The 27,001-nt window shown below is 44.0% G+C and overlaps 2 protein-coding genes across 16 annotated transcripts in view; one reads left to right on the forward strand and one right to left on the reverse strand.

The window, feature by feature from the left end:
- The window catches only part of SON (SON DNA and RNA binding protein), a 61,235-nt gene extending 42,692 nt beyond the window's left edge, over positions 1-18,543 (reverse strand). For 10 of the 13 annotated variants that reach the window (XR_012645906.1, XR_012645916.1, XM_074996625.1 and 7 more), the window contains exons 1-4: positions 18,135-18,543; positions 17,516-17,563; positions 16,683-16,849; positions 608-14,146 (exon numbers count right to left, since the gene is read on the reverse strand). Coding sequence is in view for 11 of the 13 variants with exons in the window: in XM_074996625.1 (XP_074852726.1) it covers positions 608-14,146; positions 16,683-16,849; positions 17,516-17,563; positions 18,135-18,241 (13,861 nt within the window). In the remaining 2 variants the exon portion in view is untranslated. Of the gene's footprint in view, positions 1-607; positions 14,147-16,682; positions 16,850-17,515; positions 17,678-18,134 lie in introns of those variants that run through there. The other 3 variants (XM_074996595.1, XM_074996617.1, XM_074996603.1) reach the window with 3 other exon arrangements.
- Positions 18,544-18,632: 89 nt separating this feature from the next.
- GART (phosphoribosylglycinamide formyltransferase, phosphoribosylglycinamide synthetase, phosphoribosylaminoimidazole synthetase) overlaps positions 18,633-27,001 on the forward strand; it is a 70,069-nt gene continuing 61,700 nt past the window's right edge. Inside the window, exons 1-2 of one of the 3 annotated variants that reach the window (XM_074996726.1) lie at positions 18,633-18,756; positions 19,496-19,603. The gene's annotated coding sequence lies outside the window, so the exon portion shown is untranslated. The remainder of the gene's footprint in view (positions 18,757-19,495; positions 19,604-27,001) is intronic. The other 2 variants (XM_074996708.1, XM_074996717.1) reach the window with 2 other exon arrangements.

Below are 27,001 nucleotides of genomic sequence, written 5' to 3' on the forward strand. Positions count from 1 at the left end.
AGTCAGTTTCCCCACCACTCAAGAGTCAGGTTAACCTGAGATACGCGCAACTCTAATACACGTATCTCAGAAATCTATGGTAGTTTTCAACAGCAACAGAAAAACTAGAAATTAAGTCAGAGAATTAATATGACTGGGAAACAAACATGCTGACTGCAAGAAGATTCACATGTATAATCTGTTTTCCATTTTTAAAAATAATATTCTACATCCTCTTCGAAAAAACTGAACAGGTGAATCGCTGTATCTTAAGAACATTAAGGCCTAGATCCTGCAGTTACAATGTGTGGACAAATCCAGCCATACCTGCAGAGACTCATAACAGCAAAGTATTCATCGCGAGTGCAGGGATCTGCCTAAGTGGAATGACTTGCCAGATCCTTCACATTTTTCTCTTGTATTTTCAATCCAGCTACACACTTGAATCTCTTATTAGTACATACTCATCATCATCAAGTTTTATTAAAATTAAGTAACTGCTTGAAACGCCTTAAGAGATTCCTGATGAATGTTAAGTTTTCACTATATCACCTTCAACACAGATGAGAAAGTTTATGTAGATCAACATTATATACCCATGAAAATGACTGATAAGGACATTACTTACCCAAGTCTGTAAGACGTTTAGGTGATCTTGAAAACTTATCAGATGATCTGGAACGTCTCTGACGATCAGGTGATCTGCTATAGCATCTTCTTCTCCCAGATGATCTTGATCTCCTCAGTAGAACAGGTGATTTGCTAGAGCTTCGTCTTCTTCCCACTGATCTCGACCGTTTACGCCGAATAGGTGTTCGACTTCTGGACCGTAACCTGAGCACTATTCGGGGATCCCTCGAGTCTGATCGTCTTCTTCTTCTGTCAGTAGATCTTGATCTGTTCCTCTGAGACCTTCTGCGTCTCTCTCTTGATAAAGACCGCCTCCTTTTTGACACTGATCTTGACCGAGTCCTTCTCCTGTGTCTTGAACGTGACAGGGAACGTGTCCGAGACCGGTGCTTAGATTTCGATTTTGAGCGTCTTTTACGTGTTACTGACCGAGACCGATTCCGACGAGACCTTGACTCACTATCATGTTTTTGTGATTTGAGCTCTGAAGACTTGGAACGCCTACTTCTAGACCTCTGTAAAGACTCTCTATTCTCTACTTTTTCAATTGACCTGGACCTAGACTTGTGACGTGAAGAAGACTTGGAGCGTTTACTTCTATATCTTTGTGAAGACACTTTGCCATCTACTTTTTCAGCCGCTTTGGATCTTGACTTTCGAAGTTCAGGAGACTTAGAGTGGCTACTTCGAGACCTCTGTGAAGAACGTTTGCCCTCTATTTTTTCAACAGATATGGACCTTGACTTGTGAAGTTCACGAGACTTGGAGCGGCTGCTTTGAGACCTCTGAGAAGAATCTTTGCCTCGTAATTTTTCAGCAGATATGGATCTTGACTTTTGAAGTTCAGGAGACTTGGAACGGCTGCTTCGGGATCTTTTTGACAGCTCTTGTTCCTCCATTTCTTCAACAGACTTTGATCTGGACTTGTGACATTCAGAAGATTGGGAACGGCTACTTCGAGACCGTTGTGAAGAATCTTTGCTTTCTACTTTTTCAACAGATTGGGATCTCGACCTTTGACGTTCCAAGGACCTGGAACGGCTACTTCGGGATCTTCGTGAAAGTTCTTGAACCTCCATTTCTTCAACAGATTTGGATCTGGACCTGTGATATTCAGAAGAATTGGAGAGGCTACTTTGAGACTGCTGTGAAGAATCTTTGCTTTCTACTTTTTCAGCTGATACAAATCTAAACTTATGACATTCCAAAGACTTGGATCGGATGCTTCGAGAGTTCTGTGAAGGCTTCTGAACATCCATCCTTCCAACAGACTTGGATCTGAACTCATGATGTCCACAAGACCTGGAACAGCTATTTTCAGAGCTCTGCGAAAGCACCTGAACTTCTACTTCAACAGATTTGGATCTGGACCTGCGATGTTCAGAAGACCTGGAGCGGCTGCTTCGCAACCTCTGTGAAGGCTCTTGAGCCTCTACCTTTTCAACAGATTTGGATCTGGACCTGCGATGTTCAGAAGACCTGGAGCGGCTGCTTCGCGACCTCTGTGAAGGCTCTTGAGCCTCTACCTTCTCAACAGATTTGGACCTGGACCTGCAATGTTCAGAAGACCTGGAGCGGCTGCTTCGCGACCTCTGTGAAGACTCTTGAGCCTCTACCTTTTCAACAGATTTGGATCTGGACCTGCGATGTTCAGAAGACCTGGAGCGGCTGCTTCGCGACCTCTGTGAAGGCTCTTGAGCCTCTACCTTTTCAACAGATTTGGATCTGGACCTGCGATGTTCAGAAGACCTGGAGCGGCTGCTTCGCGACCTCTGTGAAGGCTCTTGAGCCTCTACCTTTTCAACAGATTTGGATCTGGACCTGCGATGTTCAGAAGACCTGGAGCGGCTGCTTCGCAACTTCTGTGAAGACTCTTGAGCCTCTACCTTTTCAATAGATTTGGATCTGGACCTGCGATGTTCAGAAGACCTGGAGCGGCTGCTTCGAGACCTCTGTAAAGGCTCTTGAGCCTCTACGTTTTCAACAGATTTGGATCTGGACCTGCGATGTTCAGAAGACCTGGAGCGGCTGCTTCGCAACTTCTGTGAAGACTCTTGAGCCTCTACCTTTTCAACAGATTTGGATCGGGACCTGCGATGTTCAGAAGACCTGGAGCGGCTGCTTCGCAACTTCTGTGAAGACTCTTGAGCCTCTACCTTTTCAACAGATTTGGATCGGGACCTGCGATGTTCAGAAGACCTGGAGCGGCTGCTTCGCGACCTCTGTGAAGGTTCTTGAGCCTCTACCTTTTCAACAGATTTGGATCGGGACCTGCGATGTTCAGAAGACCTGGAGCGGCTGCTTCGCAACTTCTGTGAAGACTCTTGAGCCTCTACCTTTTCAACAGATTTGGATCGGGACCTGCGATGTTCAGAAGACCTGGAGCGGCTGCTTCGCGACCTCTGTGAAGGTTCTTGAGCCTCTACCTTTTCAACAGATTTGGATCGGGACCTGCGATGTTCAGAAGACCTGGAGCAGCTGCTTCGAGACCTCTGTGAAGGTTCTTGAGCCTCTACTTTTTCAACAGACCTAGACCTGTGATGCTCAGAAGACTTAGAGCGACTACGTCGAGACCTCGGTGAAAACGCCTCAATCTCCATTTCAACAGATCTGGATCGGGACCTGTGATGTTCAGAAGACTTGGAGCGGCTACGTCGAGACCTCTGCGAATACTCCTCAATCTCCATTTCAACAGATTTGGATCTGGACTGGTGACGTTCAGAAGACCTGGAGCGGCTGCTTCGAGACCTCTGTGAAGGCTCTTGAGCCTTTACTTTTTCAACAGATCTGGACCGGTGATGTTCAGAAGACATAGAATGACTATGCCAAGACCTCTGTGAAGAATCCTCAATCTCTACTTCAACAGATTTGGATCTGGACCTGCGATGTTCAGAAGATCTGGAGCGGCTACGTCGAGACCTCTGTAAAGACTCCTCAACCTCTATTTCAACAGATTTTGATCTGGACTGGTGACGTTCAGAAGACCTGGAGCGGCTGCTTCGAGTTCTCTGTGAAGGCTCTTGAGCCTCTAATTTTTCAACAGACCTGGACCTGTGATGTTCAGAAGACTTGGAGCGACTACGTCGAGACTTCTGTGAAGACTCCTCAACCTCAACAGATTTGGATCTGGACCTGTGATGCTCAGAAGACCTGGAGCGGCTGCTTCGAGACCTCTGGGAAGGCTCTTGAGCCTCTCCTTTTTCAACAGATCTGGACACGTGACGTTCAGAAGACCTGGAGCGGCTGCTTCGAGACCTCTGTGAAGGCTCCTGAACCTCTCCTTTTTCAACATATCTGGACGCGTGACATTCAGAAGACTTAGAGCAACTACACTGAGACCTCTGTGAAGACTCCTCAACCTCTACTTCAACAGATTTGGATCTGGACCTGCGATGTTCAGAAGACCTGGAGCGGCTACGAGACCTCTGTGAAAACTGCTCTACCTCCATTTCAACAGATTTGGATCTAGACCTGTGATGTTCAGAAGACCTGGAGCGGCTTCTTTGAGACCTCTGTGACGGTTCTTGAGTCTCTACTTTTTCAATAAACCTGGACCTGTGATGTTCAGAAGACTTAGAGCGGCTACGTCGAGACCTCTGTAAAGACTCCTCAACCTCTACTTCAACAGATTTTGATCTGGACCTTTGATGTTCAGAAGACCTGGAACGGCTGCTTCGAGACCTCTGTGAAGGTTCTTGATCCTCTACTTTTTCAACAGAGCTGGACCTGTAACGTTCAGAAGACTTGGAGAGGCTACATTGAGACCTCTGTGAAGACTCCTCAACCTCTACTTCAACAGATTTGGATCTGGACCTTTGATGTTCAGAAGACCTGGAACGGCTGCTTCGAGACCTCTGTGAAGGTTCTTGATCCTCTACTTTTTCAACAGAGCCGGACCTGTAACGTTCAGAAGACTTGGAGAGGCTACATTGAGACCTCTGTGAAGACTCCTCAACCTCTACTTCAACAGATTTGGATCTGGACCTTTGATGTTCAGAAGACCTGGAACGGCTGCTTCGAGACCTCTGTGAAGGTTCTTGATCCTCTACTTTTTCAACAGAGCTGGACCTGCAATGTTCAGAAGACTTGGAGAGGCTACGTTGAGACCTCTGTGAAGACTCCTCAACCTCTACTTCAACAGATTTGGATCTCGACCTGTGATGTTCAGAAGACCTGGAGCGGCTGCTTTGACACTTCTGTGAAGGTTCTTGAGCCTCTACTTTTTCAACGGATTTGGATCTGGACTTGTGACATTCAGAAGATGGGGAGCGGCTACTTTGAGACCTCTGTGAAGGCTCCTGTGTGTCTATTTCTTCAACAGATTTGAACCGAGACATCTGTGAAAAATCTTTGCCTTCTACTTTTTTAGCAAATTTGAATGTAGACATTTGACATTCCACGGACTTGGAGCGGCTGTTTCGAGACTTCTGTGACCACTCCCAAACCTCTATGTCTGTAACAGATTTGGATCTGGACCTGTGACATTCCAAGGACTTGGAACGGTTATCTTGGGACCTTTGTGAGGAGCGCTGAATGGCTATTTCCTCAAAAGTTTTGGATCTAGATTTTTGATGTTCGGGAGACTTAGGGCAGCTGCTTTGCAATGTCTGTGAAAGCTCCTGAACCTCCATTTCTTCAACTGATTTGGATCTAGATTTTTGATGTTCAGGAAATTTGGAGCAGCTGCTTTGAGACCTCTGTGTAGACTCCGGAGGCACTTGTTCTGCAACAGATTCTGGTCCAGTCTTCTGATGTTCCGAAGACTTGTAACAGCTGCTTTGAGATCTCTGTGACGGCTCTTGAACCTCTGCTTTTTCAACAGATTTAGATCTAGACCTGTGGTGCTCAGAAGACCTAGAGGGGCTGCTTCGAGGCCTGTGTGAAAGCTCCTGAACCTCTGCTTCTGCAACAGATTTTGATTCTGTCTTGTGACGTTCAGAAGACTTGGAGCGGCTGCTTCGAGACTTCTGTGAAGGATACTGAGCCTCTACTTCTGCAATAAATTTTGATCCAATCTTGTGACGTTCAGAAGACTTGGAGCGGCTGCTTCGCAACTTATGTGAAGGACACTGAGCATCTACTTTTTCAACAGATTTGGATCGGGACTTATGACGGTCAGGAGACTTTGAGCGTTTACTTCTAGATCGCCGTGAAGATCCCTTGCTCTCTCTTTTTTCAAAAGATTTAGACCTAGATTTGAGGCGATCAGAGGACTTAGAACGTCTATGTTTAGACCTCTGTGAAGACCGTTTACTATCTATTTTTTCAATAGATTTGGATCTAGACTTGCGATGGTCAGTGGACTTGGAGCGTCTACGTTTAGACCTCCGTGAAGAGTCTCTGTCTCTTCTCTTTTCAACAGATTTGGATCTAGATTTTCGACGATCAGAGGACTTTGAACGTCTACGTTTAGACCTTCGTGAAGATTCTCTGCCACCTCTCTTTTCAACAGATCTGGACCTTGACTTGAGACGATCAGAGGACTTAGAGCGTTTGCGTCTAGATCTCCAGGAAGATTCTTTACCACTTCTTTTTTCAACAGATCTGGATCTGGATCTAGACGTTGATTTGAGACGATCAGAGGACTTGGAGCGTCTCCATCTAGACCTCCAGGAAGATTCATTGCCACCTCGTCTTTCAAAAGATCTGGATCTGGACCTTGACTTAAGACGATCAGAAGACTTGGAGCGTCTGCGTCTAGACCTCCATGAAGAGTCTTTGCCACTTCTTTTTTCAAATGATCTGGATCTGGATTTGGACTTGAAACGATCAGATGACTTGGAACGTCTGCGTCTAGACCGCCGTGAAGAATCTCTGCCTCTTCTTTTTTCAAAAGATCTAGACCTAGACTTAAGAAAATCAGATGACTTGGAGCGCCTGCGTCTAGACCTCCGTGAAGAATCTCTGCCCCTTCTTTTTTCAACAGATCTGGATCTAGACCTGAGACGATCAGATGAATTAGAGTATCTGCGCCTGGACCTCCATGAAGAGTCTTTGCCACTTCTTTTTTCAACAGACCTGGATCTGGATCTAGACTTGAGAAAATCAAAGGACTTGGAGCGTCTGCGTCTCGACCTCCGTGAAGAATCTTTACGGTCTCTATTTTCAACAGATCGGGATCTAGACTTGAGACGATCAAAGGACTTAGAGCGTCTACGTCTAGATCTCCGTGAAGAATCTTTACGCTCTCTTTTTTCAACAGACCGAGATCTAGACTTGAAAAAATCAGAGGACCTGGAGCGCCTGCGTCTGGACCTCCAGGAAGAGTCTTTGCCTTCCCTTTTGTCAATGGACCTTGATCTTGACTTAAGACCATCAGAGGACCTGGAGCGCCTGCGTCTAGATCTCCACGAAGAGTCTCTGCCCCCTCTTCTGTCAACGGATCTGGATCTAGATTTGTCATAAGACGTGGAATGTTTCTTTCTGGAATCTGAGTAGTTTCTACTCCTAGACCTTGCTCTTTTAGATTTCAAATGTTTAGAGACAGAACGTGATCTGGACTTTTTTTTCCGTTTTCTGGACCGCGAAAGAGATTTAGATTTACTCCTTTTTAATTTCTTTGAATCTTGTTTATTTTTATCACTACTCTTGTTAGTTTTTTCATATCCTCTCTTTTCTTTTAAAAGATCTTCAGCACTCTCCTTTACTTTTGACGCAGACCCTAGCGCAGCTTCCAAATCTGCCACCAAGGCCATCACTGACTCTGGAGCCTTACCCAAATTTTGCAATGCTGATCTTGGAGCCGTTGCCCGATCTTGTGCTGAAGCCAGGGCTGCCGCAATTGCTGGAGTTGCTTCTAAATCATTTACCTCTGCTCTCAGTGCCAAAGATTCTTGCATTTCTGCCTCCTTAACATACTCTGCACATAGAGAAAGTAGAGGTGCATCCAAATCTTTCAGCTCTACTGTAGACACCACAAATCCTAAATCAGTTTCTGAATCATTCATGTCTAAAGTATGCAGAGAAACACAATCTGCTTCCAAATCTTCTACCTCTGGCACTGTCACCAGAGAATATGGAACAGCTTCCAAATCCTTCACCTCTGCCATTATTGCCAGAGATTTGGCAGCTGCTTCTGAATCTTTCACCTCTGCTGTCACTGCCTCAGATTTTTTAATTGTTTCTGAATCTTTAACATAAACTGCATACAGAGAACCTGGAGATGCTTCCACATTTTTTTCCTGTGCCGTTGCCAACACAGATTTTGGCATTGCCTCCAAATCTTTCATTTCTGCAGCCGCACCCACAGGTTTTGGAGCTGCTTCTGACTCATTCACATGTACAGTAGGCAGAGAATTACGAGCTGCTTCCAATTCATCTCTCTCTGGTGCTACTACCAGAGAAACTGCAACAGATTGCAAATCTGGCAATGTTGCTCCAGATTCTGGAGCTGCTTCCACATCTTTCACTTCTGCTGTTGCTGCTGCCACTATCACAGATTCTGAACTTATTTCTAAATCTTTTCTCTCTGCCACCACCACCACAGACTGTGGAATTGTTTCAGACTCTTGCACAACTACATTGTGCTGAAAATTTGGAGCTGGTTTCAAATGGGTCATCTCTGCTGCCACAGCTTCTGGAGCTGCTTCCAAATTTGTCACCTCTGCAGCCACTACCACAGATTGTGGCACTCTTTCAGAATCTTTCACATCTATAGTACGAAGAAAATCTGGAGCTGCTTCCAAATCGTTCACTTCTTCAGCCATTACCACAGAGTCTCTAGTTGCTCCAGAATTTTTCGTATCTACAGTGCACAAAAAGTCTGGCACTCTTTCCAAATCTGTCACATTTGCTGCTACCACTGCCAAAGATTGTGAAGATGTTTTCATGAAATCTGTCATGTCTGCCACTGCCATCACAGGCTCTGCAGCAGCCTGTAAATCCTTCACCTCTGCCAAAGATTCCGAAATTGTTTCTAACTCTTTAATTTCTGCAGTAACCAACACAGGTTCTTGACTTGTTTCTGAATATTTCAACTCTGCTTCTGTCACATGTTCTGGAGTGGCTTCTGAATCTTTTGCCTCTGAAGCCATGACCGAGGGTTCTGGACTTGTTTCAGAATCTTTCACATCTAGAGTGTGCAGAAAATCTGGAGCTGCTTCCAAATCTTTCACCACTTCAGCCTCTACTAAAGATTCTGGAATAATTTCAGAACCTTTTACATCAACAGGACATAGAATATCTATCACTGCTTCCAAATGTGTCGCTGTCACAGATCCTGAAGCCCCTCTCAAATTCTCCACTTCTGCAACCACCACTGATTCTGGAACTTCTAAATACTTCAGCTCTGCTGCTGTCGCAATAGAGTCTGGAGTTGCTTCTGAATCTTTTGTCTCTGAACACACTATTACAGGTTCTGGACTTGTTTCAGGCTCTTTCACATGTACTGTGTGCACAAAATCTGGCACTGCTTCCAAATCTTTAATCTCTTCAGACTGCACCAAAGATTTTGAAGTGATTTCAGAATCTTTTACACCCATGGGTCCTAAAATATGTGTTGCTTCTTCCAAATCTGTCGTCTCTGCTGCCACAGATTCTGGAGCTGCTCTCAAATTCTTCAGCTCTGCCATCTCCACAGATTCTGGAACTGCTTCTAAATCTTTTGCCTCTGATGCTGCCTCTATGAATTCTGGACTTGTTTGTGAATGTTTTAACTCTGCTGACGGTGCCACAGATTCTGAAGCTGTTTCTGAATCTTTTGCCTCTGAAGCCACTACTACAGATTCCAGACTTGTTTCAGAATCTTTCGCATCTACAACATGCAGAGAATCTAGAAGTAATTCTGAATCCCTCACCTTTCCCAGCATCGCCACATAGTCTGAAGCTGCTTCCAAATCTTTTACTGCTGCTGCCAATTCTGGTGCTGCTTGTAAATCTTTCACCTGTACCACAGATTCCGCAGCTGTTTCCAAATCTTTTACATCTACAGCATGCAGAGAATCTGAAACTACTTCCAAATATTTCTCTTCTGCTGGCACCGCCACAGATTCAGGAGCCCTTTTTAAATCTTTCCCCTCTGCAACTGCTATCAATTCTGTAGTTGCTTCCAAGTAATTTGTGTTTACTGTGTGAAGAGAATCTGGAACTGCTTTCAAATCTTTCATCTCACCCATGACCACAGACTCTGCAGTTGCTCGAAAGTCATTAGCCTCCTCAGCAGTCTCAGATTCTAGAGCTACAACAGAATCTTTCATCTCCACTCTTAACTTGGGAAACTGAGGCATTTCTGGAACTGTCATAATGTGCTGAGATTCTGAAACTGTTTCCAAATTTATAACTGTAGCTGGACATTCTAGAACTGTTTCCAAATGTTCTCCCTGAGCTATATCCACAGATTTCAAAACTGCTTCTGAACATTTCACCTGTGTAGCACCCAAAGTTTCTTCCAAATGCTTCAAATCCACTGCAACCTCAGCTACTAGATCCGCTTCCAAATTTTTCAGCTCTGCAGTCAGTAGAGATTCTGGACTTGCTTTCAAATGTGCATTATCAACTGTCAAAGATTCTGGTGCATCTTCCAAAGATTTCACCTTCACTGTTTTCTCAGACTTTAGAGACGCTGCTAAAAATTTCAGATCCAACACAGACTCTGATTCTTTCCCTTCTACCAATGGCATAGATTCTGTAATTCTTCTCAAATCTTCCACTTCTGCAGTATACAAAGATTTCAGAGTTTCTTCCGAAGCTTTTGTTTCTGCCAACGCCTCAACTTCTGAATATTTTATCTGAACAGTTTTCCCAAATTCTGGAGATGCTTCCGAAACATTCAGATCCTCTCGTTGACAATGTTCTGGAATTCCTTCCACATCTTTTACCTTCACCTTGATTGCAGAGACTGATGCAGTTGCCACATCTTTCACATCTACCATGACCCTCGATTTTAGGGTTTCTTTCAAATCTTTCATCTTTGCCGCTCTCTCTAATTCTAGAGCTAATTCTGCAACTTTCACCTTTGCTGCACAAAGAGATTCTGGAACCGCTTCTGAGCCCTTTACCTTTGCTTTATACAAAGATTCTGGAGCATCTTTAGAGTGTTCTACCTGTACAGTTGCTTCAGATTTTAGAGTTGTTTCCAAATCTTTCACCACCCTCACCTCGGATGCTACAGTTTCCTTAAACTCTTTCATTGTCATGTAGGTTTCAGGTTCTAGAGTTGACTGCAAATCTTTCACCACTATGTGCAGTAATTCTTGACTAGGTTCAGAATCTTTCTCCAGAGGGATCTCTCCAGATTTCTGTACTGTCTTAGAATCTTTCACTTTCACCACTACCTCAGGTTCTACAGTTTTTTCAAAGTCTTTCAAGTCTGACAAGTGTAAAGATTCTGGAGTATCTTCTGAATGTTCCACATCTGTCTTGGTCTCAGACTCTAAAACGTTTTTAGGATATTTTGTGTCTGCTATTGCCTCAGATTCTGGTGTGGCTTCTGGCTCTTTCACCTCTACTCCTGCCCTAGATTCCAGAGTTGATTCAGAATCTTTCACCTTCCTTACAGTGGCATCAGACCTTGTAGTCATTTCCAAACTTTTCATCATTTCCACTTGAGTATGCGAAGATGTTTTCAAATCAGTCACTTCTATCATGACTTGGGATTGTGGAGCTGTTTTCAAATCTTCCACTTCCATCCCCACATGAGACTCCATAGTTGTTTCTGAATCCTTTGACTCTGCCTCATAATGTGACGTGGTTTCCAAATCTTTCACTTCTGCCAGTGATTCAGACTGTCCAATTACTTCTATGTTTTTCACTTCCGATGTTGTCACAGATGCTGGAGTTACTGACAAATCTCCCTCCATGCACAGAAATTCAGGAACTGTTTCCAAATCTTTAAACTGACCTGCAATCTCAGAGTCAGATAGTATAGGCTTTTTTAAATCCTTCATCTCTACCATAACAACGGACTCAAAAGCTGCATCTGAAGTCTTCAACTTCACCAGAGCCACAGATTCGAGGACCCTTCCTGATTCTTTCGCACCTTCTGTTTGTGGTGATAGTGGAATTGTTCCTGCACCTTTCTCCTCTGCAGTGGCCACAGGCCTTAGGGCTGCTTCTGAACCTCTTGTCACCACCAAAGATTCTTGGTTTCTTTTTAATTCTTTCACACCTTCCAATTGCAGAGACTGCAGCATTGCTTCCGAATCTTTCACCTCTGCCACAGGTTTTAGAGTTGCCTCTAAATCTTTCGCCATTGCTTTGTATTCTAATATTCCTTTTGAATTTTTCACATTCTCCATTTGCAAGGACAGAACTGCTTCTGGTGCTTTAGCTTCTTCCATGGCTAGAGGTTCTAGTGATTCTGAACCTACTGCCATAGCCTCAAATTCTAGAGTTTCTTCTGAATTTTTCACACACTCCATTTCCGGAGACAGAAGTGCAGCTTCTGAACCTCTTCCGTCCCCCACAGCAACAGTTAATTTTAAACCTTTTGTCATAGTCAAAGATTTTATACCTCCTTCTGACTCTTCCACAGCTTCCATCTGCAGACATGATAGCACTGCTGGTTCCGCACGTTTCACTCCTGATGCAGATTCTAGAATTGTGTCTGTCTCTTTTGCCTCTAGCACTGGTTCTTGGGTTGCCGTTGAACATTCCCTGAGGGTAACAGAATACTGGGCTCCTTCGGAATCTCTCTCACCTTCCATTTGCAGGTCTGATGAAGCTGATTTCTTTTCTGCCAAAGCCACATGTTCTGGGGAGGTTTCCGAACCTTTAACCACTGCCACAGATTCTTTTAGGGCTCCTTCCAAATCTTGCACTTCTTCCATTTGCATAGAAAATGGAGTTACTTCCGTACCTTTTTCCATGGATACATATTCTGGTGTCACTTTCAAACCTGTTGCCGTGACCATAGGTTCTAACGATGTTTCCAAATCTCCCACACCCTGTGTGTGCAGAGATTCAGGAGTTCCTTCCAAATCTTTCAACTCTGCCATCAGCAAAGGTTCTAGGATTGTTTCTGAACCTTTTACCACAACTACAGGTTCTAGGAATGCTTCTGGATCTTTTGCACCTCCCATTTGCAAAGACAGTGAATCTGCTTCTCCTTTTTTAGTCTCTGCCAAAGAAGCAGATTTGAAGGTTGCTTCTAAATCTATTGCCACAGATTCTAGAGCTCCTTCTGTGCCCTTCACCTCTATGTGAAGAGATTCTGGTGTTACTTTCAAATCTTTCACCTCCACCATGGGTGTTAGGGATTCTTCCAAACCCTCTTTGTTAGCAACTGGTTCTAGTGTTGTTTCTGAACCTTTCCCAAAGGTATCAGATTCTAGAGTTCTTTCTGAACCTTTCACCTCCTGCATGGCCGCAAGTTCTAGGGCTGCCTCTGAACCTTTCACCTCCACCATGGACACAGATTTTGGAACTGCTTCCAAGCCATTCACCTCTGCCTTGGCCACAGATTTTGAAGCGGTTACCAAATCATCTGTAACAGTCACAAATTCTAGACCTCCTTCCAAATTTTTTGCCTCTGATACACACACAGTTTCTTGAGTTGCTTCCACACCTTTCATATCTGTCACAACAGAAGATTCTGGAGTTTCTTCCAAAGCTTTCATCTCCATTACAACTACAGATGCTGAAGTTACTACCAAGTCATTTGCCACAGCCACAGATTCTGAAGGTGCTTTCACTTCTTCCTTGGCCACAGATTCTAGAGGGACACCCAAATCTTCTAAAGTTGCCACAGTCAGAGATCTTAGAATTGCTTCTGAACATTTAATTTTTGCTACGGACTCAGTTTCCAGGGCTGTTTCTAATCCCTTCACCTCTATCATGCCCATCGACTTCAAAGAAGCTTCTGAATGTTTTAGTTCTTCAGTTATCTCAGAGGCTGGAATAGTTTCCAAACGCTTTTCAATTTCAGATTTACCAGCAACTTCAGTTATTTTGGTAGACAAAGTAGCACTTTCAACTTCTTTAACAACTGAAGACCCATCCTTTGAATTCATAGTAATAGCTACATGGTATTTACTTTCATGAGTCTTATTCTCCAATTGTTTAACTTGCTCTTGAATTATAATTGTGCTGATATTTTCTTTCTGGGTATCCAGTTGGCTGGTTTCTGAATTGAATGCTCTGTGTGCGTCAGTCAAGGCCAAGTTTGTTTTTTCACTCCCAAGTTTTTCCAGGGATGATTCAGAATCTGTTAGCAAACAAGTTGCAAGTTTTCTAATTGAATGCCCCATGCACTCTGCACTCAATTTTGTGTCCTGTTTTTCTGGCTGCATGTGACCAACAAGATCTGAATCTGCATGTCCTCCATGCTGTGAACTCAATTTTGAGACTATTTTTTCTGGTATTAAATGAGAAGTCGGTTGTAAATCTGCATGTTCTCCATAGTGTGCACTTAACTTTGACTCCTTTGGCTGCTTTTTATGTTTTTTCTCTTTCTTTCTTTTCTTCTTCTTTTTCTTCTTCTTCTTCTTGCTCTTGTGTTTCTTGTTCTTTTTCGCCTTTTTTCTTGGAATTTCATCTTCTGTGTCAGTAGGACCTCTTTTTGCAGAGGGAGATCTATTTTTCACCGAATCTTCCTCTAGACCTTAAAAAAAAAGATATTTCTTTAAAACTGATTTTATAAATAAAAATCTAATAAAATATTTTAAACCATTATTTGGGCACAAGTGAATATAAAAATATACACAACCTTAAACCAACAATGTTGCAAATCGCTTCTTCCTCTAAGTAAAAGCTTAAAATGTCTGGGCAAAAACAAAAAATTTAGATTTAAAAAAAATTAAACCAATGTTCAGACTGCCTCTTGCCAATTTTTTGCTAGCATCTCTACACTTAGAACAAAAAGTAAAACTGTTAAGACAATGTGACACTTACAATGAATCGAAAGCAGCAATGACCATACCTGAAAAATTAAACATCTTACAAAATTATGTAACTAGGAAAAATGTACTACTTCCATTATCCAAGAAAAAGACTTCAACAAAATTTTACGTTACTTCTTAAACAACTCTTAAGATTTTTGTTTAAAACGACAGGTTAAGTTTTGCCACAATGTAATGTGTATGTTTAAAAAGCCGTCACCAATATTTAAAGAAAATGTCCCAAGGTTATTAATGCCAATGGAAAAAAAAAAATCTTTAAAAAATTTGTAACTCAGACACTACAACATTTGCTAGTACATGAAAACGTGCATCACTAAAAAGAATTAATAAAAAAATAAAAATAAAATTGAATTCATCAGCTTTCTTTACCCAATCTGAGAGAAACTGAGAAATATGCAAAAACTATAAGCAGTAAGGGACACAAGGTGGGCTTTAAGATGTTCACGTATTCCTCGATCCTGCAAAAAATTACACGTGTTCAACTATGCATGGAGTAATGCCACTGAAACCAAACTCAAGTGAACTAAATATGTAAATGCTTGGGTGCTAAAGTATTATATATTATGTTAAAAATAATGTTTTTGCTTATAATACTAGCCCACAAGGTTCCTTTAAAAAGATAATTGCATTGAACAAAATTTACTGTATGGTGCAGCAACCCTAAACTATATCATGTGGCTGTGATTTAATTCTATCCTCAAAACAATACTTAAAAAGTGATCTTGGAATGAAAGAGTTGAAATAAAAAATAAACATTCCAATACTATGGTGATGGGTATACTGTAAAACAGATATGATCCTGATCATGAAAACATGCATATAGCCTTACATACACAAGAACCTGTATGACTGTAGCTTATATTAGGTAGATATTTCAACAAAACCATCCTGTTTCTATCCTTGTTCCATTGAATGCCATGAAAAGTACTAATAATATAAAGCCTTCAACCTCTTCTGCACCATTTTTTCCCCATAAATCCCTAATCACCAATGTAGTTTTCTATTTATCACTATATGGTAAGAGCATTAAGGGCATACTGGTTGCAAGTCTTTTTACTGCCAAGTTATTTGTTGTCTTCTGAGAGGAATTAAGTTTTAAAAACACAAGTGGCCAGTTTGCACTAATACCCCCACTGTTCCTCACTACTGGATGAACAACAGTTCCAAACCAAACGCAAAGAAGAATTCTGAAAACGCTCCATGAGGACAATCTATAGTACTTTATGGAAAGAAGAAACATTATCAGAAAAAAATTGCAAATATAGCCTTTAAGATTATTCAGATGAAAGAAGAGCCACAAAGCTACAGTGCCTTCTGTGAAAAGGCTTGGGATTGATACTTACCAAGTGCACAGCAGCCATCCCATTTACATTACAAAACAATTAAAATACACTTTTGTAATCAAGTAGGACCCCATTACTGCCACCTCTTAAATATGCCAGTAACTTTACTCACATGAATAACCCTCTAAAATCACTGGAACAACTCAAATGTAGACAATGCTTGCAGAACTCATGTCTCCTGGATTACTGTTATCAGAGAATCTACACAGGCATTTTATCTAATATATGACATTTGAAGCAACTGAGTGCCTGAGAGCTGAATGCTTTTTTCTCCAGTCACAAGAACGTTATTCACGAATAGTACTATCAGCAAATAACTATTTCAGACCTTGCTATCTGATTCATATACCTGGCCATACAATTTTTTAGTTTACAAATTACATGAAAAGTAATCCTACAGACCTTAGTCAGACAAAACTTCAATCAATTTCAATAAGAGTTTTGCCAGAGTTAGAACTGTACAACAATGCCTTGAAGAGACATATGAATTATTACATGCCTTATTGCATAAGTAATCTTTAAAGGGGCACGTCAATTAAAAAATGTTATTCTGCTTTTTTTATCTTGTACTGACACAAATAAAACTAATTAATATGAGAAATTCAGGAGCAAGTTACTTTTCTCTTAATTAGTGTGTTTGAGAGCACTATGTAGATAATCAGTTTCAGAGTACAGAACCCAAGTTTGTCAGTTGGCTCGATTTTGTGTATCAGCACTACGAGAAGGGAGACAAAGTCCTTTGCAAACTGTTATAAAACCATAAAAAGGGTCATGGAAGGGCACTGCAAAAGTAGTAGTGGAAACTTTTTTGCTTTAAAAAAATGACTAGATTTAATCTTGATGGTGTCCCCCTTGAAGAAAAACATATATGCAATGTTTAAGCATTTTCATTTACCTGATTTACACTGTAGCTGTGTATCAAGGGCCCCAGACAGTACTTCCTCTATTTTTTGAACTATCTGATCATTCTGAAGACTCCCAGCACCCGTAACTGTGTCATCTGAAGCGTTTGCTTGCTCAGCTGGGATTGTTTCACCATTCTGCTGGCCTTCTACCTTTCCACTAACCAAGAAAAATATTAACAAAATTCAAAGTAATTTCGAGGTTTTTTTTATTTTTATTTTTAAAAGGTAATTTATTCACATTTCTTACAGCTAAATCACATAAAGACCATGTTAGCCTCCCGAAGAGGCCTTGCACTTAATCTTTTGGCCTCTTTTACTTACTGCGTTTTCAGACAAAGCAACTAGAACCACGCAAAAGGGAGGAAAATATACTTCATCCCAGTCCGCGTCGCAACACAGAAATTCCGTTTCTCTACCCCGGCCGCCCCCCGCCCCCCCCCAAACAAAAAAAACAATGCAACACCCCGCCAAGCTCTCCCCTTCGGACTGAAAACACACCCGGGTGCACGTGCTGCCGCGAGACGCATGAGCGCGCTGCGGAATCAGCCCATCCAAACTTGTTATTCCCACTGTAGAAGTGGAGCGCCCCGGAGGGCCAGCGGCCTGGTCACACCACAACCGGATGTCGCCACTCAGCGCCGGGCCCGGCCCTGGATGTTCCAGTGATCCGCAACGGCCGCCCCTCCCCCCACCCCCCTTCGTTATCCCTCCCCGCAACCCCGATGCCCCCCCCCGCCCCCAACTGCTCCTAGAGCCCTCGCCCCACCCCCGCCCCGACTCCGCTCGCCCTAGGCTCCCGCGCAGGCCCCAGCCGGCTCGTTACCCGCCCAGCTGCTGCTGTTCCTGCTGCTCCTGGATCTCCCGGAACTTGCTGACCACAAAGGACCGAAAGATCTGCTCGATGTTAGTCGCCATGACAGCCCCACGGCTCGGCTCCCCCGAGTCCCCCTCCATCTGCAACGCGGGTCCGCCACTACCCCACAATGCACCACGGCAAGAAGCCCCAGGCCAACCCCCACGCCGACGCGTTCCCTTTATGCCCTCTCGCCATTGGTCTCCCTCTGTGGAACCAGAGGCATGACGGGAACGTCAGTTAGTCGCTCTGTCCCCAAGGGGAACCATAGAGCACAGCGTCTCTCTGGTGGGGGGAGGGGGCTCCCTGAACTGTCCCCTCCCCCCCAGGCCTAGGGAAGAGGATGGGCCCCGGCAGCCATGTTGTTACACCGAGACATGCCCCCCCCCCCCAATACTGGGCGCCGCGCGCGCTGCCCCTCCCCCCACGGGCTGAAACTCAGCCCCCACTGCTCCCCTCGGGCGAGTAAATGGGGCCCCACACGGCCGGGGGCTGCCTGAGGATCGCGTTCGCCTGTAGCTGCCCACCGGGGTTCGGTCGCCCGCCCTGCCGCCCGCCGGCTGGGGACCCGATGGTCGGCGCCACTCACCTCCGCGCAGGCTGGGGATCCGGGGCCACGAGCGCCTGGAGCCCGAGACTGTCGCTGCCGCCTGGGGCCGGGCCGGGGCCCGCCGCAGCCAGCGGGAGCTTCTCCATGGGGCTGAGCCAGCGCCGCTGCGCCTGCCACAGTGCGCGAGAAGCGGCGGGGAGCGCTGCCGCCGGGGTGCGGCGCCTGCACAGACACGCGCGCGCACACACACTCACTCACTGTGCAGAGTCACGCACCGGCCAGCGCGTGTTTACAGAGGGACCCTGTGAGGGGCACCCCGGCTCCTGGGAAGCCTTGGGCTGATCTGCGTCCGCAGGTTTGTCGAGGGCACCGAGCTCAGCTTTAAACTCAGACAGATAAATAACCTCCCACCGGAAAGGCATTCTCGGCCGGGGTCTGCGAGCCAGACGATGGCTAGATTGGGAAATACTTTGCTGGAATAGCACTGCGTGCGGATCATCTGCGTTATGACCGGCTGCTGCTGTAGCACCCTGTCATCCACAAACCACTTTCTCCCACCCATATTTTAGTGTTCCACTGATGCAGCCTTACACCTTCCATTGTTATTTGGTCGGTGAGAGAAACTAGCCCCGTTAATGACTTGATGATGCTCCAATCCAGGGTGAGAAAGTTAACTTTTCAAATATTAAATTTACCAAAAGTACAGTAAATGTTATACATGCCTTTAAGAAAGACCCCGAATATGAGAGTTTCAAGCCCCCACCTATGCCTGGTTGGCGGCAAAACAGTTGTTGCTATTTGTTGTCACCCTGGAGACCTTTTGATGACAATGTGGTTATTACATGTTAGATGCAGTACTGTAAATATGTTACTGCAGACTGGTAACTGAAAAATATACTCCGGTTTTATATTATATTTTCTCCATCATAGAATCAAGTAATATAGGAGATGAAAAAGAATATTATCTGAAGTCCATAACCCTGTAGTTAAAAATTGTTTTACATTTTCTGGAGTTTATCCTATCTATTTTTAAGTGCAGCAAGGATGGGGCCCAGGCCTTTCTGTTCGGAGATTTTTCATACACTTGCACCCGGCTAATGCAATCAGATCTAAGTACGCAGACCTTTGCAGTCATGAAGAGCCCCCTACAAAGTCAATGGGCCTCCCCATGGGCACATCTATCCTGTTCAGAACATGTGTTAAAGAGGCTGCTGTAAATAAAAGACTGTACAAGCCCTAGCTTCAGGCAGAGATAGACATGAGATATGGGATCTGTTACTGCTATTCTAAAGTCACTTTCAATTTTCTATTTCTTATTTCCTTGATTTATTAGCTTAAAAAGTTCTCCTTTTCCGGTAGTACTCCCCCCTTCATTGTTTCTTTTTCTCTTCTGCCTAAAGAGTTAATCAAGTACGGGGCCCGCTGCTTAGAGAATTCTGGGAAATTGATCTCACCCTCGCCTGCAGAAAATATAGTCTGGCGGGCGGATGTGCTCTGCTGTCGGTTTAGTAAGTGTTTCGTTCATTCTTTAGAAATGTGTTCTATGTAACCCTCGTTGTGCATGGATGTTAGCGGATTGACACGTGTAGATTTTTGCAGTGAGCTATTTGAAATAAACAATTTTAAGAGAGACATTGGAAAGAGGAGGCTTATTTTGAGATCTCAGGGAACCATGTGCTTAGTCCATGCTGTTCGATCTTCCGTAACATGGCTTTTCCTTGCACTGCTGTAGAGACAGCATTTTGATTGTCAAACCGTGGTCACTGTTTGTATGAGAGCCTTTCCCTTCGAATGAATTATTTCCATGAGTGAGACAAGTAAGATTTGTTAATGTATTGCTGTAACAAACTCGTGTGTGTGCCTTTAATTTAAAAACTGTGGTTACAGTATTGTAATTATTATAACTGATTTTGCTGCTTCTGCTGTTTGCTTTATTATTTATAAGGGCAATAGATGTTTTTATTTAAGTCTTATTTTAAGTTTAAAATAGTTGTTCTTACTCTTGTTCAGAATTGCCACTCAGTAACTAGGGTTATTTTTTGCCTTTTATTATACGCACATAATGGCTTGTTATGCTGGTATTATATAAATGCTACTCTTTTTTAACAAATAGTAAAGTTTTTTTTAAGCGATTATGAAACTTGATTTCTCTTGGTTTGGTTTTAAACTTCTTTTATTCTTTCACCTCAGTCTGCAAATCTGGCGGACTCCCAAAATTGGTATTGTCATCTCAAAGTCTTTCACTTCTGCTGCAGAAGCTTGACATTATGTTTAATTTGCTGACATTCGTCATTGCTTTTTTAAAATATACGTTGTTTAGTTTCAGTAGGTAATTATGTTGAAAATGTTTATGGGTGAAGGAAACTGCTCCTTCTCTTTCTTTTATTCTCTCTGGGCCTTACTCTGCAGCCTTTACTGAGGTTTGGATCCTGAAAGCATTCTCAACTCTCACAGAGTATACTTAGGGTTACAGGTATTCAATACCTGGTAGGATGAGACCACCAAAACTCATGTTCATTTTTAATACTAGTTTTTTCAGTCAGCGTTCTTAAATTAGAATGCAGAATATGGTTTCAGGTGACTACCCATACTTTAGAGAGAATTTTGAGACCAGGTATAAGAAAGATGACAGAACAGTCTGATTTCCTTCTAAAAAGCCAATTTATTTTTGCCCTGCCAGAGTCATTGATCTCATCCATTACTTCAGCTATGTCACTCTCCTCTGGAGTCACTTTGCTGAGAAACCCATAGATCTGAGCTCTATTTCTAGCTTTGGCACTGGCCTGCAGAGTGACACTTCAGCTTTGGGTGCCTCACTTCCCCCTTGAGAAAATGGGGATAATAAAGTTGATTTGATCTCCTTTATAAAATGTCTTGAGACCTAGAGCTGAAAAGCCCTAGGTAAGAAAGAGGTAAGTGACAGTCACTGGATCCCCATTGCTGTGCACATGAACTTTAAACTTTGTGACCTTGTTTCTAAGATGCAGGGCCTTACCTAACTTTTTATAGGCCTCTAAATTAACATTCATATTTAGATACCTAATTAAGAAGTCTTTTTTTCCCAAAAGTGTTCATCATCCAAATCTCTCACTGCAGTTCAAGAGGAGCAGTGAGTGTTCAGTTCTTTGAAAATAAGGCTTCTTCTGTCCCCTAATTCAGTGGGACTACTTAAGCGTGTAAAATTAGGCACATACTGTCATGTGTGTGGGAAGGGCTGAGCTTCGATCAAAATACTCTCAACCAGATTTTGTTGAAAGTGGCAAAACAAATAAGAATTTTTCTAAGCTACCTAATTCTTGGTAAATTTTTGTGATTTGGATTTTTTTGCAACTCAAACAACCGGTAATGCAGGACAGGCAGGCCTGGCATCACTGGATGTAGGTTTTGAATGTAATTTTATTTTATTTTATTTTTTTTATAGGAAAGGGAAATAGTGGTACTGTGTCACAAGGACTGTTGACTGCAAGTCAAGCTTTGCCCACCTGAGAGGCCATTCATATGAAATTGCATAGATCTTCATACAGTTATTGTCCCTCTTGTAGCCTTTAATAAGCAAGGAAGTAGTGATGTCGACAGTATTAGGCTTCAAAATAAACAGACAATTTACATCCCCTAACTATTATTTCAGATTGGTGGCAGAGGCAAGCTGACATCACTGCATCAGTTTAATAATTTTAAGGTTGTCTTCAGAACCTTTGCATTAGCAGGAGATGGCCGTCACTTCAGAGAAGTACTATGACACCAGCCCAGTTCAACCTTTGAATGTTTGGTCACAGAATCATTGAGATGCCTCCAGTGATAACGATTAGGGAGAGACACTAGGCTGTGGGTTTACTATCTAATTCCTGTCCAGTGTGGGCTGTCAGCTTGACTATACCTTATTTTAAAAACAAGCAGTTCTGTAGCACCTTAAAGACTAACAATTTTGTTTATTAGGTGATGTGCTTTCATGGGTAAGACCCACTTCATATTTGGTGAATACCCTGTTGAGTTAAGAAAGGGAAAGGCTCCCTAAGTCTTATGTACTGGAGCCAACTACTATTCCTTGACTTTGCTGAAAGGACTCTGGGTTCCTTTCTCAGCCTCATCTGGGTGGGATGGAGCAAAAGTGGATAGGTTACCCGCTGCCTTTCATCTTCCATCTTCAGCCCTCCCAGATTCATACATCTGATTGAGGTGGGGTAGGGTGAGCTGTCTGTGCTATACTCTGATACTTATTTTTCTGGCATTGCAGTAGGATGTGGAAGAAATATAGTCTGCTGGCCTCTGCCTTCCATTACCTGTTTTGTGGAAAGGAGCAGTAGTGGAGGCTTGTCTGCAGCCCTTTCACCTTCTTCTAAAAATGCTGAAGTAGGATTGTTTACACTATAGCAACAGAATGGGTAATGGGTGGTAAAGTTCATTTGAGATAATTGTATTTCTTGTGCCCTTGACTCCTTTGGCCTTGTTCCTTACTACCCCCTCAAGAAATGTAAGTTCTCTCGCAGGAACAGTCTTTTTCAGTCAAACCATCCTAACAGTGTACGGCTTTTGCATGCCCAGGGACAAATATGGACACTGCTCAGATGATACAAAGTCAAGGTAGTGACTGTCTGCATTCTTCTGTCTCTTCCCCCCGGTCCTTCGGTGTAAGGGCCTAGGTAGCAAAAGGGGTGGTGTTATAATGTCCCCGATTGCTGGATATTCCTGGTTGCAAAAATTGCTGTTTGGGCTCATGGTAACTATACATAAGCAGCCTGTGGATTGCCTTTATTTGTGCTTAGAACCAGACTTATTCCTGGAAAGCTCAAGAATTTAGAGTCTGGAAAAGTAACCCACACCTACCATACTTACGTGCTTTTCCTGCTCTTGAGCGTTGTCAAATCTACTCTGTGGTTCCTTTCACATCTAAGGCTGCATCAACACTACAAGATAAAATCGACTTTAACTCAGTTCGATTTTACAACGTGACTGTCTTCACTGCAAATACCATTGGCTTGATTTAGGGTGCACTAATCTTGAGATTACAAAATGAGCATTGAAGCCAAGATTCTGAAAGCCCAGCTTCGCTGGACAGGAGCACATCATACGAATGGAGGAGTCGAGAATCCCTAAGCAACTCCTCTACGGTGAACTCTCCCAGGGCAAAAGGAATCAAGGTGGGCCTCGCAAGAGGTATAAAGACTGCGTGAAGGCCAACATTGCTCATGCTGGTTTAAAACCAGATCAGCTAGAGCAGTATGCAAAAGACCAAACAGGCTGGCGTGCTCTCCTAGGACACGCATATGACAACTTTGAAGAGCAGCTACGCGTATGCCTCATAAATGATCATGAGAGGAAGAAAGCAACAGCAGCAGCCGCACCAACAGAGCCAGGACAATTCCCTTGCCCCCACTGGGAACACCCATGCTGTTCAAAGCTTGGACTCTTCAGCCCCATGCAAGTCCACAACCTATGAGCCTGTGCAAGCTCAAGACATCATCATTGGACATGACAGACTACCTACTACTAATCTCAAGGTTACAAAATTGCGGTTATCTGACGGGTGTAGTGTCAAGTTTGAATTCAGAAGTTCGATTAAAGGCAAGTGTGAAAGTGCTGTGTCTTAAAAGCGAATTTATTAGCGTTCAGAGGTGTCCTGTATGTAACCCATAATGCCCCTCTCAGTGCTCCGCTCTGGCCGCTGCTCTCCAGTAACAAGAAGAGCCTGAATTTCCAAGCGGGAGCAGCGAGCCTTTAGCTGTGGGCTCATGAGAGCCTGAGAAATGTCTTTCTTTCTTTGCTATTAGCGCAGTGAGCACATCTGCCCATTCAAATAGCCGCTGCAGGGAGTTTGTGGCTCTGTCTGTACATTTTTTTTTTCTCCTGTGCTGCCTGGGGCAGCCCCTGACCCACCGTACCTTGTGTCCACAAGGCTGTGTTGGGGGTCGTGCTCCATAACATACCAAGAAACTTCTTCTCAGCAGTTTACATTTGTGTGCAAACCCTCTTTTCTCCCCACAGGTGCCACTTAGTCTGGGTCTTTCCCACGCTCAGTCGCATCACGTGGGTAGCTCCCAACCCAATAAAAGGATGTGCTTGCCATTTGGTGCTGACCATGCTGCCAGTCAGGCATTTAAGGCTCCAAGGGTGGGAAAGATTATTCTGTGCTTTGCTGCCACCATGGGGAAGTCTCCCCTGCTGATTAAGATACTGGGGACTTTGTTGTCATTGTGGGGAAGTCTCCCCCCAGCAGCTGAGATACTGGGGTTTTGCTACCCCGTGGGGAAGTCTCCCCCTGGTGGCTAAGATACTGGAGCTTTGCTGCTGCTGTGGGGAAGGATGATTTCAACTGGTCCCCCCACCCACTGACACCCTCCTTCACCCATACTGGGCCTTGCTGCCACTGGGGAAAAGTCTTCCCTAGCAGCTCAGGGGCTTGCTGCCGCCGAGGGGAAGTCTCATGAGCTGGTGGGGCTGATTCCCTATGATGGGACCATGTCAACTCGGCCCTCAGTGCTTGCTTCTTTTTTTCTGCACTTTTCTATTCTCTCTCTTCTCCCTTTAGAAAATAATCCGGGCCCCTGCATTATTTTCAGGGATCACATGCATGCAAAGATGGGAGGTGAGACACCCAGTGGATGGCCAGCTGAGAACACAGTCATCGCATGGAAGTCTTATAGTGCACTGGAAAGCCAAAGCCTCTCCCCAGTATCGATATAATGAAGGGGGAAAACAAAAATTCTTTTTTCCTGCACTTTTGTGTCCTCTTTCTTCTCACTTTAAAAAACACTCCAGGCCCCTGCATTTTTTTCAGGGATCACATGCATGCAATGATGGGAAGTGGGATACTTAGTGGATGGCCAGTTGAGAATACAGTCGCTTCACCTGTGTTGGCAATGTAATGTGTGTGTGTGTCAGGGGGAACCAAAAATTCTTTTTCCTAGACTTTATCATCTTTTTTCTAACTTCGAAAGTCCCCGCATTATTTCCAGGGATTGGCATATTTTCAGGGATTGGGAGGGGAATGAGGAAAATGCAAAGTGGGAAGATGATATCAAGACCAGTGAGCATACCCAGAATGCTATGGGGATTAGGGAACTGTGGGATAGCTTTACACAATGCACTACTTCCACAGTTGATGTTAGCCAGCGTGTGTGTGTGGATGCAATAACTCGACTTTGTGGGGAGCGTGTGGGAAGTGAGCATAGTCAAATTCAAACTTATAAATTCCAGAATTAGAAAATGGATATAAATAAATTCAAATTTATTTTATAGTTTAGATACAGCCTAAGAGTGGGTTGAGGTCAAGGGGTCTGATCCATCTCTCTTTGAAGTCAGTTACACAACTTCAGTAAACTAATTAACTTCAGTGGTTACAGGTTTGAGATAAAATTTGCTAAAAAATACCATTACTTAATTAAAAAAAAACCTTAAATGCCTTGTCAGTAACATATTAACAGTCTCCAGTAAACTCCTTCTCATCTGGCATTTGTTAAACCAGAACTCTCAAATAACTGGCACCAGCCCCTGCCTGCTCCAGTCCTGGGATCTCTGGCTGGGGCTGCCCTCAACCCAGGGCTGGAGCTGCCAGTGGGGCTCTATCCTCTGCCAGCTCTGGGGTTCTCCCAGCCCTGGGCCTGCCTGGATTAACCGGTACAATTCTGGGACTGGAGCTGCCCACTCTCAGCCCTGAGGCTGCTGGCGTTCCCTGGGCTCCAGTGGAGCTCTGCTCCCTGGTGAAGTTTCCCCATGCCCAAGGCCACTGGCAGAGCCCTATGCGCCAGCAGAGCCCAGGCCCACCAGCATTGCCACACGCGCCGGCATCATTGCCTCGTGCCCTGGCAGAGCTCCATGTCCCAGCAGCCCCTGAGGCTGCCTGCATTGCCCCATGCCCCTGCAGAGCTTTGGGCTATGGGCATAAACCCAAAAGCCCTGCAGAGTTCTCCCAGTCCTGGGCCTGCCAGAGTTCCTCCTTGGCCCAGCCAGCTCCCAGCTGTGGGACTGGCAGGGTCCCCTGCCCCCTTGCCAAGGATCCCACACCTGCCTCGCTGTTAAGTAGCATTTTTGAGTATCTGGCAACCTCCCAGTCCTGAGGTTGCTGGATATGAGTTTACTGAGTATTGCTCAGTCAATAATTCAGGAGTTTTCCCAGAGAATACACTTCAGGAATGAGCTCAAGATATCTCTATTCTGTAGTGATCTCTGTTTTTAATGTTTGGCTGGTTAGAATCACCCGCCCCGTGCTTCACTGTTTTGAGTTCTCTTTCAAGCTGCTTGCACAGTAACATTGTAAGATGCATAGACCTTTCTAAGCTAAATATATTAGTGAACGGGGTAATTGAGAGCACCTGCTCAAGCAGGAGCAGTTCCTAATTTATCCTATTTCCTGCAGTGACTTCTACTAAGGACTATATCTATGCTGCAGCATTTTGTACCCAACTTCTACTGCAAATAAAGATCTCGGAATGTGAATGGGGGGTAGCATTAATACAGAGGCTTTCACCTGATGCAGAAGTAGGGGTGAATGTTTGATGTCACATTTACATTCTCCTGATCCTGAGTTGGAATAAGGACTGAGCAATGTAGACTTCGTGTAATTGAAGAGATATGAGTTACACCTATGGCTCCACTGGACAATTCCAGCGTCTGAATATCATCAAGGGCACCTCAGGGATAAGGACAAACCTCCTCCTGACTAGAAAGCCTCCCACTCTAGATACTAAGAGGGAGGACAGGTGTCAGGTAGCTGCTTTGATATCTATGGATTTTCCCCTACACAATGGGAATCTGCTGTGCCGAGAGCCCTGCAAAGGGAAAGCGGTGAGGCCAAAAATCTGGGTTGAGATGTTTAACAACTCAAATGTGAATCAGTAATTGATACAGATTATTCCTCTCATTGGTGCAGTATAGTCAATGGGGCTTTGGGAGAGGGGTGCATCAGCTTA

This window comes from Carettochelys insculpta, chromosome 1, assembly GCF_033958435.1.
Source record: "Carettochelys insculpta isolate YL-2023 chromosome 1, ASM3395843v1, whole genome shotgun sequence".
NCBI classification, from domain to species: domain Eukaryota; kingdom Metazoa; phylum Chordata; order Testudines; family Carettochelyidae; genus Carettochelys; species Carettochelys insculpta.